The 13,080-nt window shown below is 32.7% G+C and overlaps 2 protein-coding genes across 6 annotated transcripts in view; one reads left to right on the top strand and one right to left on the bottom strand.

Moving 5' to 3' along the window:
- Nucleotides 1-13,080, bottom strand: part of LOC116844494 — a 163,320-nt gene that overhangs the window by 5,963 nt on the left and 144,277 nt on the right. For all 5 annotated transcript variants that reach the window (XM_032816059.1, XM_032816058.1, XM_032816057.1 and 2 more), the window contains 6 exons: nucleotides 11,664-11,836; nucleotides 11,291-11,353; nucleotides 11,067-11,194; nucleotides 10,097-10,468; nucleotides 784-1,127; nucleotides 318-584 (listed from right to left, as the gene is read on the bottom strand). In XM_032816059.1, coding sequence (XP_032671950.1) covers nucleotides 318-584; nucleotides 784-1,127; nucleotides 10,097-10,468; nucleotides 11,067-11,194; nucleotides 11,291-11,353; nucleotides 11,664-11,836 — 1,347 coding nt within the window. The remainder of the gene's footprint in view (nucleotides 1-317; nucleotides 585-783; nucleotides 1,128-10,096; nucleotides 10,469-11,066; nucleotides 11,195-11,290; nucleotides 11,354-11,663; nucleotides 11,837-13,080) is intronic.
- Nucleotides 1,956-9,425, top strand: LOC116844497 (piggyBac transposable element-derived protein 4-like). The gene is made up of 5 exons (XM_032816065.1): nucleotides 1,956-2,210; nucleotides 5,529-5,742; nucleotides 5,808-6,102; nucleotides 7,697-8,298; nucleotides 8,392-9,425. The coding sequence occupies exons 3-5, from the start codon at nucleotides 5,808-5,810 to the stop codon at nucleotides 9,259-9,261; spliced, it is 1,767 nt and encodes a 588-aa protein (XP_032671956.1). The 5' UTR covers nucleotides 1,956-2,210; nucleotides 5,529-5,742; the 3' UTR covers nucleotides 9,262-9,425.

Genomic DNA, 13,080 nt, shown 5'->3' on the forward strand with positions numbered 1-13,080 from the left:
ATATATATATATATATATATATATACATATATATATATATATATACACACTTATTATAATTACTTGAATGTTTCTTATATTGTATATATATCAGGAAGATTTTTAAATTTATTATTTCTGTAGTAATTTATTATACTCTCTGCAATCTCAGTATAGTGCAGCTTTGCAGAAAACATTGCAGAAAAATATTATTTTAACGCAATTTTTACGGCAATATTTTCTCCATGTAGACATGCTGAAATAAGTATCCGACCGTGGAGTTTTCATCGCGGTGGAACGTCGCACATCTTTATAGACTTCGAAAACTTTGATAGTACCTTCTTTCTCCACAGCTAGATCGTAAAAACTACTTTCGGGTCCGCAGCACGAAGACACGTCACCGAAATACAGCTCGCTCTCGGACTGCTTCGGGCCAGGATTCGCCTCCTGCTGAAATGCCCCGTTCTCCACGCCCTTCAAGGGCTTCCTGGCTCTCCTACCTTTGATCGTTCCTTCGTTTCCACCTTCGGGATCCGTGCTGTTGGAAATCTCCTCAGCGTTCTCGTAATTGTCGGAAGGCCGCTTCGCTGATCGCGTCCTGTGATCTAAACATTCGAGAAAGCACGAACGATTAGTTTTTAATGTGTGAAATTTAATAAATATCTAATTGTCAGGGATTGTTTTTTAATGAAATTAAATGAATATCTAATTGTCAGGGTTGTTGTTTTGTTAAATCATTTATTGAGATTTGTTTGTGTCACGAACAGGAGTTAGATAGCTTATAGTATGTAATAAATATATTACCTTCGTTATTCTCAAAGTTATCCATCCTCTTAGCAATTCTGGCCCTCGACTCGGACACCTGTGGCCGTCTGGCTGGACTGTTAGGGTCGCTGTAAGGAGGCGGAGGTCCCCACAATGGCACAGGTGCTTCCAGAACGCTGTAGGACGCGGTGCTCGGCGTGTACGGGGCGTTCTGAGTATTCAAGACCGAGTAAGGACCACTCGACTGCGAATTAAGGACACTGTAAGGTCCCGTACTGCTTTCCACGTTAGCTTCCGCCGGTCGTGTTTGTGTGTGAAAGCCGTAATTTGAGTCTGGACTTGGTGCCGGACCTCTTGACCTGGACCAAGGCAGCCGCCATCTCCTGAAGAACAAATATGAATCGTTAGTCAGGAAAAAGCAGACATAATTTTTTATCATAATATTTTGTTGTTGTCGAAATAAATATAAATGTCTCTGCACGAGATAATTTTACATATAATTATAATATTATATAATGGATTATTTTATTATACGATAATATATTTTTAACAATAATACTATACGATAAAAATATTGTATTATTATATTATATCATGTAATTATGATAATAAAGAGAAATAAAATTATAATAATTATTAAATAATTATTATCCCTTCATATTTCTCACAATGTTGACTGGTGATTTCGTTGTCGTGGCACAACACACCTTTCTCTCTCTCATATGTGTTCTATTTGACTGTTAAGTTATTACGTCAATTTTGGCAGTTGAGCTTTTCTAAACCTAACTAAAGAAACTAAGAAAAAAGAGAAAAAAGTAAGAGAAAAGAAAGAGAAATCTGCTCGAGACAGAAAAAGGAAGAGAAAGAAAGAATATGTTTTATCATTATAATTAAAGTTACTTAACCTAATTTTATTTTTATTATATGTATAAGATTAATATTAAATACTTATTAAATAGTTACAGACAAAAAGTAACTTCTCACCTTAACAGCATTACATAATGGTTTATTCATTGTTATTGAATGGTTTACTCATATCTATTGAACTTATTATTAATCTTGAAAAATTACTCAATATCGTCATTATTACTCAAGAAGTAAAAAGTTATTACAAGATATAATGAATTAATACCATTTTCAACAAGTTCTGAAAGATCTTTCCTTGAAAATTTGATACCGCTTTCTCATATATATATATATATATATGTATTCATAAACTAATCATATAAGTTTCATTCATATTCAATATTGTTAGCTAAAACATGTATTTCTATTACTGTTACAGTTGCATTTAAGAAGATTAAAACTCTTACTAAATTGTTCTAAACAAAAATTAGTTTCTAACCTTATAAGCGTTATGTAACAGCTCTTATTACAAGTTGAACTTACTGTTACTATCACTAATCTACAAAAATTACTCATTGCCATTATAATTATTGAAGAAGAGTAAACAGATATTACAAGAAGTAAGTACTAAGAGTTAGTATTGTTTTTAACAAGTTTCAAAGGTCCTTTCTTTGAAAGTTTGATACCGCTGTCTCATGTTCATGCATTCTAAACATATTCACAAACTATATAACTTTCATTTATATTCATTACAATTAGTTAAAACATATATTTCAGTTACTGTTACAATTGTATCTTAGAAGATTAGAGCTCTCATTAAATTGTTTTAAACAAAAATTAGCTTTTAACCTCAATAAGCGTTATATGACAGTTTGTATTACCTGTTGAACTTACTATTACCATGTTACTAATCTTGATAAATTACTCATAACCATCATTAATATTTAAAAAATAAAAAGTTGTTACAAGAAGTAATGAGTTAGTACTGTTCTTTAACAAGTTTTGAAACTTTCTTTGACAGTTTGATGCCGCTATCTCATGTACATGTATTTTAGATGTATTCAAAAAGTAACTCTATATAAGATTCAATTATATTCATAACTATTAGCTAAAACACGTACTTCTGCTACTGTTACAGTTGTGTTTAGGAAGATTAAATCTTTTACTAAATTATTCTAAACAAAAATTAGCTTCTAACCTTATAAGCGTTATGTGACAGCTCTTATTATCTGTTGAACTTACTGTTAATATTACTAATCTACAAACATTACTCACTGCCATTATAATTATTGAAGAATTAAATAGATATTACAAGAAGTAATGAGTTAGTACTGTTTTTAACAAGTTTTAAAGGTCCTTTCCTTGAAAGTTCGATACCGTTGTCTCATGTACATATATTCTAAACATATTCACAACCTAATTATATAAATTTCATTTATATTCTTTACTATTAGCTAAAACATATATTTCAGTTACTATTACAATTGTATTTTATGATATTAGGACTCTTATTAAATTGTTTTATGCAAAAATTAGCTTTTAACCTCAATAAGCAATATGTGATAGTTTTCATTACCTGTTGAACTTACTGTTACCATGTTACTAATCTTGATAAATTACTCATAACCATCATTAATATTCAAAAAGTAAAAAGTTATTACAAGAAATAATGAGTTAGTACAGTTTTTAACAAGTTTTGAGAACCCTTTCTTTGACAGTTTGATACCGCTGTTTCATATACATGTATTCTAGATGTATTAAAAAACTAACTCTATATAAGATTCAATTACTCATAACTATTAGCTAAAACACGTACTTCTGCTACTGTTACAGTTGTGTTTAAGAAGATTAAATCTTTTACTAAATTATTCTAAACAAAAATTTGCTTCTAACCTTATAAGCGTTATGTGACAGCTCTTATCATCTGTTGAACTTACTGTTAATATTATTAATCTACAAACATTACTCACTTCCATTATAATCATTGAAGAATTAAATAGATATTACAAGAAGTAATAGTTAAATAGTACTGTTTTTAACAAGTCCTTTCCTTGAAAGTTCGATATCGCTGTCTCATGTACATATATTCTAAACATATTCACAACCTAATTATATAAATTTTATTTATATTCTTTACTATTAGCTAAAACTTATATTTCAGTTACTATTACGATTGTATTTTATGATATTAGAACTCTTATTAAATTGTTTTAGAAAAAAATTAGCTTTTAACCTCAATAAGCGTTATGTGACAGTTTTCATTACCTGTTGAACTTACTATTACCATGTTACTAATCTTGATAAATTACTCATAACCATCATTAATATTTAAAAAATAAAAAGTTGTTACAAGAAGTAATGAGTTAGTACCGTTTTTAACAAGTTTTGAGAATCCTTTCTTTGACAGTTCTTATTATCTGTTGAACTTATTGTTATATAACATAAACATTTATCATATAACTAATCTTAATGAATGAATTTCTTATTACTGTTATCGTTATTCAAGAAATAAAGAGTTATTACAAAAAATAATGAGTTAGTACTGTTTTCAATAAGTTTTGAGAGTCCTTTCTTTGACAACTTAATACTGTTGTCTCATGTACATATATTCTAGATGTATTCACAAACTAATATCTATGTAAAATTTAATTATATTCATAATATTAGCTAAAATATGTATTTCTGATACTGTTATAGTTACATTTAAAAAGATTAAATCTCTTACTAATTACCTGTTGAACTTACTGTTACCATTAATAATCTAGAAAAATCACTCATTACTGTTATTCTTATTCAAAAATTAAAGAATTATTGCAAAAAATAATTAGTACTGTTTTCAATAAGTTTTGAAAATCCTTTTCTTAACAGTTTAATACTGCTGTCTTATACAGATCTATTCTAAATGTATTCATAAACTAACCATATTCAATTATATTCAATTATATTCGTTACTATTATTTAAAACATATATATAACTCTGCTACTAATACAGTTATATTTAAAAAGTTTAAAATTCTTACTAAATAGTTCTAGACAACTAATAACTAGACACTTCTAATCTCTTATGAACATTACGTAAATATCACTCATTACTTATTAAAGTTATTATTATTATTACTAATCTTGAAAAGTTATTCTTTAATGTTATTATTATTCAAGAAGTAAAGAATTATTACAAGAAATACTGTATTAGTATTGTTTTCATCATGTTTTGAAGATCCTTTTCTTGACAATTTGATGCTATCTCATCATATATTTTTGTACATGTATTTATAAGTCAGTCATAATACTTCCAATTATATTTATTATTTTTACCCAAAAAATGTAATTCCGTTATTATTATTGTTATACATTTAAAAAAGACAACATGCCCTTAATAAATTTCAGATAACGTAACTTCTAATCTTAAGCGCATTATATAATGCTGACTTCTCAACTCTGATAATCTATTTAAATAATAATAATTCAATAATGATACATAAATGTGAAATATATAAATGTGTTTTTTGCAAAGAGCTACTATAAAATATATTTTTACTATAGAATATATTTTTTTACTTGTATGAGTCCAGTACGGAAATTAGTGGTTTTAAAACTGAACATATTGCAACTTAATACATTATTAAATATATCATACATAGTATGAAAAAATATAAGTGATTTTAGGAAATTAGGAAATAAACGACATACAAGAAGATAAAAACTAATAATAAGTTTTTTACTATTTTAACCCTTAGCTGGCACTCTAAGGGTCGGTTTATCCAATCTCTTGCTAAGCTAACTAACAGTTAAATCTTATGTCTGTTTTTACCTAATTTAAAGGAGAAACAAAGACGTATGAGTTAACTGTTAGTTAGCTTAGCAAGAGGTTGGAAAAACCGGCCCTAAGATACCAAAAGCCCCAGCTTAATTCAGCTCCAATTTATTCTCCCCTATAGTATGAAAATGGTGGTTGTGCCGCCATCTATTGTTTGTCCAAGGACAAACTCTTCCTCCTGGATTACCTAGCGTAATCTTGAAAGCGTCAGTCTAGCTGTGGTATTCGAATAAAACGGAGTGATCATCAGATACCCCAGTGTGCCAACTATAGTTATTGCAAGAACTTTTTCTGAGCTTTTTCTACTGGTGTTAGTCACGAGGGCGTAGAAAAAGGTAAGTACATAATGTCATACGGCATTTAATTTTTTAAGAGTGTCATATTATTACGGTTTTATTAGATGGCGAATCATTTACGGCCTTGGCCCATACGCCTGCAGCTACTCAAGGAAGATCGTGAGGATAATGTAGACGAAAATTTTCCTGATGAAAATAGTGGAAATAATATTGAAGAACACTCCGAAGAAAATTCTAATTATTCAGAATCTGCTGAGGACACTGAAATGGATGTTGATTTGGAAGAAGCAACTTTGGAACAGCATCTCTTGAAGTCGGACGCTCGTGGCCGACCTTCAACGACGCTTAAGGGCAAAAATGGATTTGTTTGGGATACAAGAGCCCCGGAGTGTAGATCAGGTATGCGTAGATGTTTAAATGCCGGCATTCGGCGAGAGAGAGAATGGCATACGCTATAAGTTTTATGATATGATTCTGTAACTTTTAACAATAGTGTCGTTATCGTTATGTTGTCGTTGCGCAGCTTTTCTATCATGAATTATACCTGCGCAAAGACAACATAACGATAACGACACTGTTGTTAAAAGTTACAGAATCGCATCATTAAGGTGCGTTTAAGGGGAGCACGCTATCAATGCTACCCCGTTCTTCTATCTTTATCGCTCCTTAGATATACAACAAGGATAGAATAACGCTGTAGCGCCGAATAGCATTAATAGCGAGCTCCTCGAATGCACCCGTAGCATCGTACGTGTCATACCCAGATAGCAGACAGCCGTGATAATGACGTGAATCATCTGTTACGTCATTTATTTTTCAAGTTAACCAGATAATAACCAAATAACGTTTTTTTACAGTACTAAGTCACAGACCAATAACGTCATATGTACGACAACTTAATGACATCATTTTTTTACATAAAATGACGTAACAATGATGTATGACACTAGTTAAAAAAATATATTTTGCAAAAACGCTTGCAACTAGTCAGCTTATGTTGATTTTAAAAATATGAATAGAAAGTTAAAAATACATGCATAAAATATTTATTGAAAAATACGAACAGAAAGTTAAAAATACATGCATAAAATATTTATGTAAAATATGTTTACCTAGGTGTTTACATTACAAAACATTACAATTTAAGAAATATTTAAAGAAATATTTTTAAAATGTTAAAAATAATGGGATAAGTTTTCTTTTTTTCATTAAAAAGACGTTTTTTTAACGTTTTTAACGTTTTTTAACGTTTTTTAACATTTAGAAAAATGTTACTTTTAATATTTAATGAACGTTTATTTTAACATTTAGAAAATTTTTTAAATGTTAAATGTTAACATTTAGAAAAATGTTTTTAAATGTTAAAATACATGTTTATTAAATATTAAAAAACAAAACGTTCTTCCAAACGTTAAAAAACGTTATTTTAATGAAAAAGGAGAACTTATCTCATTATTTTTGACGTTTTAAAAATATCTTTTCAAATGTTTTTTAAATGTTTTTTAAATATTGTTTGCTTATTAGATAACAGAAATAACTAGTAAATAAGTAAAATATATTATATTATATTTGTAATATTTTTTAAATATTGCTATAATATTGCTAAAGTAATATTTAAAATTAATATCACTGCAATGTCTTTGCAACATTGCGCTGCAATATGCAATGTTGCAACGTTATTATTATATGAAAATATATCTATAAGAATAGCAAACTTATCTTTTTATTCGAAAAAGAAATTCGTCTATAATATGGTAAATTAAACGTTATCATAATCTCATTTTGCAAAGTCATTTTGATGTCTTAAAACATGACGTTAAATATACGTCCTTAAAATGACGTTACTGACCAATAATCATCGATATCTTGACATCAAAATAACGACAGCTTGCTGCCTGGGATATGTCTTTCCCGCCAAATCCGTTACTTGTTGCTCTATTTCAAAGTTACATTCGTAAAATTTTTTTAATGAAAATCTTGCTTATTTTTATAGATCGACACAGTGATGTTCATCCTGAACTAACTCCCGGGCCAGCAGATGCCGCATTGAATGTAGAGACGATTGAGCAGTTTTGGGACCTTCTTTTTAACGAAGAAATCATCGAAACTATCGTTGAACAAACGAATAATAAAATCGAAGATGTCTGCGCTCATCTGATAGCCGAAAACAAAGTAGAAACTTATCATCATCATACCGATGTCAAAGAGATTCGAGCTTATATTGGAGTGTTATATTTTGCTGGTCTTTGGAAATCGTCTAACATCGATGATAATAGATTGTGGGATAAAAAAAATGGCATAACATTGTACAGATGTGTGTTTCCAAGACATAGATTTTCGTTCTTATCATCATGCCTACGTTTTGATGATAAAAACAGTAGAGAAGAAGGAGATAAATTTGCGCCTGTCCGCAAAATTTGGAACATTTTCATTGGAAACTGTCAACGTTACTATACGCCAAGTAAGAAATGTACTGTAGATGAGCAGCTACTGAGTTTTCGTGGACGTTGCATTTTTCGGATGTATATTAAATCCAAGCCCAATAAGTACGGATTGAAAGTAGTTACTCTAAACGACGCGGAAACCTCGTATTTGGTAAATATTTTTTTATTTTTACATTTTTTAATTTGACTTTCTATATTATTATTTGATATTTATATATTTTTAATTTGACATTTCTCTTTCTAGATACACGCGATACCTTATTTGGGTAAGAGCATTGTTCGAGTAGGAGATAGAAACGAGTCAATTCCAGAATATTTTTTTCGTAAAGTCACTGCTCCAATCCACGGAACCAATCGCACAGTTACGTGCAATAATTGGTTTACAACGATACCGTTACTCCAACGTATGCTTCTAGACCCATTCAATATGACCATTACTGGCACAATAAGGAAAAATAAGTGGGAAATTCCCGCTGAACTGAAAGTCGCTTCCAAAGAAATACCTAGTACAAAGTTCTGCCATGCACTCCATTTGACGCTGCTGTCTCATACACCAAAAAAAAATAAGATAGTACTCCTCGTTTCTTCATATATGCACTCAAGGGAAATAACAAATAATAAGCCAAATATTATTCTTCACTATAATGAAACGAAAGGAGGCACTAACAGTTTCGATCAACTCTGCCATTCTTATACGGTCACACGCAGAACAAATAGATGGCCGATGCGGATTTTCTTTGGAATGCTGGACCAAGCTATTGTTAACGCCAGAATACTTTGGAAATGCAAGCTGAAAGCAGCCAATAGCAATGAAAAATACTCGGCAATCGTTTGCCTTGAAAGGATATACTTGCACTTGGTAACGCCGTTTTTGACAGAGCGGTACGCGACGTCGACTCTACGCAAAGATTTGAAGTTGGCTATAGCTGGGATACTCAAAAAAGATGTACATTCTGATCAGCCATATAAAAGATTGCAGTTAACATTAAGGCAAAGATGCGCATTTTGCACTCGAAAAGAAGATAAAAAAACTAGAGAAGCGTGCGCATCCTGCAAACGACCAATTTGCGATAATCATCGTATCTTGTTTTGTAACGATTGTGCTGGCTCATAGTTCAATAAAATCATTTTAAATATATTTTTCCAGATTATTTTCATCCTTTTTTGATTATGCATTCCTTTTTGTATATCAACCAAGTAAAATTCACTCATATCTAATAAATAAACAAATATACTTCGAAAAAATAAATAGTATTTTTTTAGCTCAAATTCATCTTTTCAATTCTCCAAATAAATACTTTTTTTTGAACGGTCATTATTAAACTATTTTTTTCCTTAAAGTGTTGCATCTCAAGAGTGTCAAATTAAATTTTTAGCTCTTAATATGAAAAATGGAAGTTATGCATTTTTTTAGTGTAAATAGTCATTTTTTCGGTTTTTTACGTTGTCAAATTTTTTTTTAAACTCAGTATTACATTTTATCAAAATAACCTATGACGTCTTTTAAATTGACATTTGAACTATTTTGGAGCTTTTATTTTATTTTATTTTGGAGCTATTATTTTATAGCTTCCACGCAGCAAGCATTTTAGTGATTGAGGTCTCAAACAGCCTAGTATACCAATATATGATTATGATGAAGTATGCCAGCTAAGACGCAAAATAAATTAAATTCTTGCATACGTATAGATACGTATAGATGATAAATTGAAAAATTAAGCAATCTTTATGCACTGAATTATATTTTTATCTAAGTGTAATTCTGACATTTTAAAAAATTATGATATAATATTTCAAACATTATTTTATGGAATTACTAGCTAAATGGCGCACGCTCGTAGAGCGAGCCTGTTTGTTTTATCTCTATCAAATCAAATATTTTCTTTTCTATCAGATTTTCTATTGATCAGATTTTGTTCGATCTCAAAAAATTAATCCGAAAAGCATACCTGGACGGCGCTATGTCGGGATTCGGTGTGTAGAGATTACCCGGCGTCTGGGCCCACCACGGACTCGCGCCACCGCAGTCGTTGCAACATCCGCAGGATCCAGCCGGCGGTCCGACGGCGCCTCCTTGGCCGTACAGCGACCTGCATCGCAGCTCCAACTGTTCCCAGTACATCTTCTTCTTCTCGTGACTCAACAATTGGTACACCAGCATGCATGAGAATATGCAGGCCAATATACCGGCCACCGAGACGCCGAAGAGGGCCCTCAGGCAGTCCGACAGCGCGCCGTGCACTGCCTCGCAGTGAGGCGTTCCCTCAAATAGCACTCCGGGATCTCCTTTCGATTGCGGTGCGCCGTAACACGTGCACGATCTAAACCGAAATTCGAAATTAATGTTTATCCGAAGAATGTTTACTTTTATCTCGGCGGAAAGGAAAATATAACTGAAAGGATTTTAGCTCTTAAAAGGAAAAGATTTTATTTTAGCTCTTTTCATATAAACATTTCTTTTCAATTTTACCATGTTTTCTAGTAGTGTAGGAATAGATCCAATAAAGTTTATCTTGCCAAGAGGAACATGGTAAATTTCTTAAGAGCACATTTCAGTTTCTAAAGTACAAATAGCACCTACGATCCAAAATGATAAACTATGGCAGAATGTCGATATGTGCTTCTTGATTATAAAGTTCTATTTTTACTAAGAACTTCTTCCCGTGAGTATATTCTTGTGTAATTTTTAAGTAGCTCAAATGAAGACTGATTGCGTAAACTGCTTGAAGAAGAAAATTGATTAATTTCTTCGACCACGTTCGCACGAAAGTAGTATCTATCGCGAGAAATCCCTTTGCACAAATGATCATTGTCAGGAGCCATATGTTCACTGTGATAATAGAATCAAGTCGACCTTTCTATATGGCGTTCTTTCTTTCTTCTCTTGAATAATACATAAACGATAGATGTAATACGTACCTCGCGCGCGCGGTGTAAACGCATTCGCGAAGTCCCTGCAAGCGAGACATGTGGATCACCGTGGTGGTGACGGTGACGAGAACGCACACCATCGCGCACACCACTCCTACGGAACCGCAGACTTTCATCTGCAAAAGTTATAAACCCGGTTTAATAGTGGAACTGTCAGCATCGCCGATGACGCTTTACCGCGGGGACGAGAAGTTCACGGGAGCGAAACTTACCAGAAGTCCGTATCTGTGCTTTCGCCTAGCTAGTAGCATCGTGAAGAGACCCATCAGGATCAGCTGAAAGTATTAACTAATTATTCGCCGTCAAATCGCGCGAACAAAAGACACTTTCATTGTAGAAACCCGCGAATTAATCTAATAAATTAAATAAAGAATTCAGTTGTGTCATATAATAAGTAAAATCAACAGTAAGGGATCTTCAACTAATTTGTAATAACAAGATGGAACTAATCAAAATAATTTACTTCTAAACCCCGCTAAGTACGACACGTTAATTCGTTTTCGCGCAGGACCGCCAGAGGCGAACACGCCATTGCGCACGCTAAGACAGTTTTGGCAATACGGCCGATCGATCTTTGTCTCTCACCATAATGCCAGGAATGTAAGACGGCACGGTCTCGAAGAGCGCTAAACTGGCCGTGTGGGCCGAGAGGACCGCGTGCACCGCCAAAAACAGACAGCCGACCGCCGCGCTCAGGCCGCCGCAAAGGCAGCAGAGGACGACGTACTTCTTGCAGCAGCCGCCTTCGCCGGTGTGACCTGCGAAGAAAAGACGATCCTGAAATGAAATTCAAATCGCCACCGCGATGAAGAAGTGTCCGGCGCGTGATCGCAATGCCGATTCGCGGATCCCGGCCACTTTGATTTCAGGCGTGGAGGGCGAAATGGCGATCGCACAATTCGCCAAATTCGACGGCGTCAAGGTTGCTGGTCATTAATCTCGCGCCGTATGTAGCGATACAACGTCGAAATGCGCAGATATCAATGCGAATGCAAATGTAATCACTGTCACTGTGGAGATTCGAGGAATTTCGCTCGCGGCACGTTTCTCATTGTAGCCAGATTAGGGGTACTGCTGTTAGATTCTCACGCGGGGACGATCATTATCCCGCTAACTGAGGACTTGGCACGACTTAATCCGGTTGCACTCGGGTCCCTTTACCTCCTGAAAAGGCTTGAATGGCGATGACAAGCGATCGAGATATCGTCATACGAATACGGCGACAGATAACGATGGTAAAAAGCATGCTCAATAGAAGAGACAGACAAAACCAATCTGTGATCTTTTAACGCGTGCGTTACGCGTCGTCGCACAGATGTGACACATATCATTATAGTTGCGCAACAGTCTTGTCGTTGAAAGTTACAGAACAAGCGCTGGCCCAAGAGTTATATTGCTAAAGTTATATATGCTAGATTGCTATCCAATGAAAAATTTTTCATGTATAATAATATAAAATTATATATAATTATACACAATTATGTATAACTATATGTATGATTACATATATGCGTAATTATGTAAAATTATATATGAAATTGTATATAAAATTATACATGATTATATATAAGTAACATGTATTAACATGTATGGACAAATTTTATACAAATTTTAATTGTATATAATAATGTAAAATTATATATAATTTTATATAATTATGTATGAAAAATTTTTCATTGGGCCAACTTGATCCGTACTCTCTTGAAGAGAGTCTCTTCAAGTGAATCAATAAAAATAAACTATCTCATCGTTGATCATTGGATATTCAGTAATTTTCAATGAAAAATTTACTGTCTCGTCTTCGTTACTAATTATAAACTAATTATAGTGGAAATAGGATTTCATTGCGAAATCTGTAAGGAAAAAGTACTAATTCTTGAACACATATCGAATCTTGGACGTTCCTATTATTTTGACTTTTACGTACGAATATTTAAATTTTCCACATAAAATATTTCTATATTTACACATATTTATATAACATATTATAAACACCCGATGA

The sequence above is a fragment of the Odontomachus brunneus genome, unplaced genomic scaffold (genome assembly GCF_010583005.1).
Source record: "Odontomachus brunneus isolate Ranch 3 - 2012 unplaced genomic scaffold, Obru_v1 Obru_scaffold_042, whole genome shotgun sequence".
In the NCBI taxonomy this organism is placed as follows: Eukaryota; Metazoa; Arthropoda; class Insecta; order Hymenoptera; family Formicidae; genus Odontomachus; species Odontomachus brunneus.

What these genes read in the sequence shown, in the direction of transcription:
- LOC116844497 (XM_032816065.1), top strand. Translation starts at nt 5,808, where the DNA reads ATGGCGAATCATTTACGGCCTTGGCCCATACGCCTGCAGCTACTCAAG. An exon ending in AGCCCCGGAGTGTAGATCAG is followed by an intron (nt 6,103 to 7,696) that starts GTATGCGTAGAT and finishes TTATTTTTATAG; the next exon opens with ATCGACACAGTGATGTTCAT. An exon ending in ACGCGGAAACCTCGTATTTG is followed by an intron (nt 8,299 to 8,391) that starts GTAAATATTTTT and finishes TTCTCTTTCTAG; the next exon opens with ATACACGCGATACCTTATTT.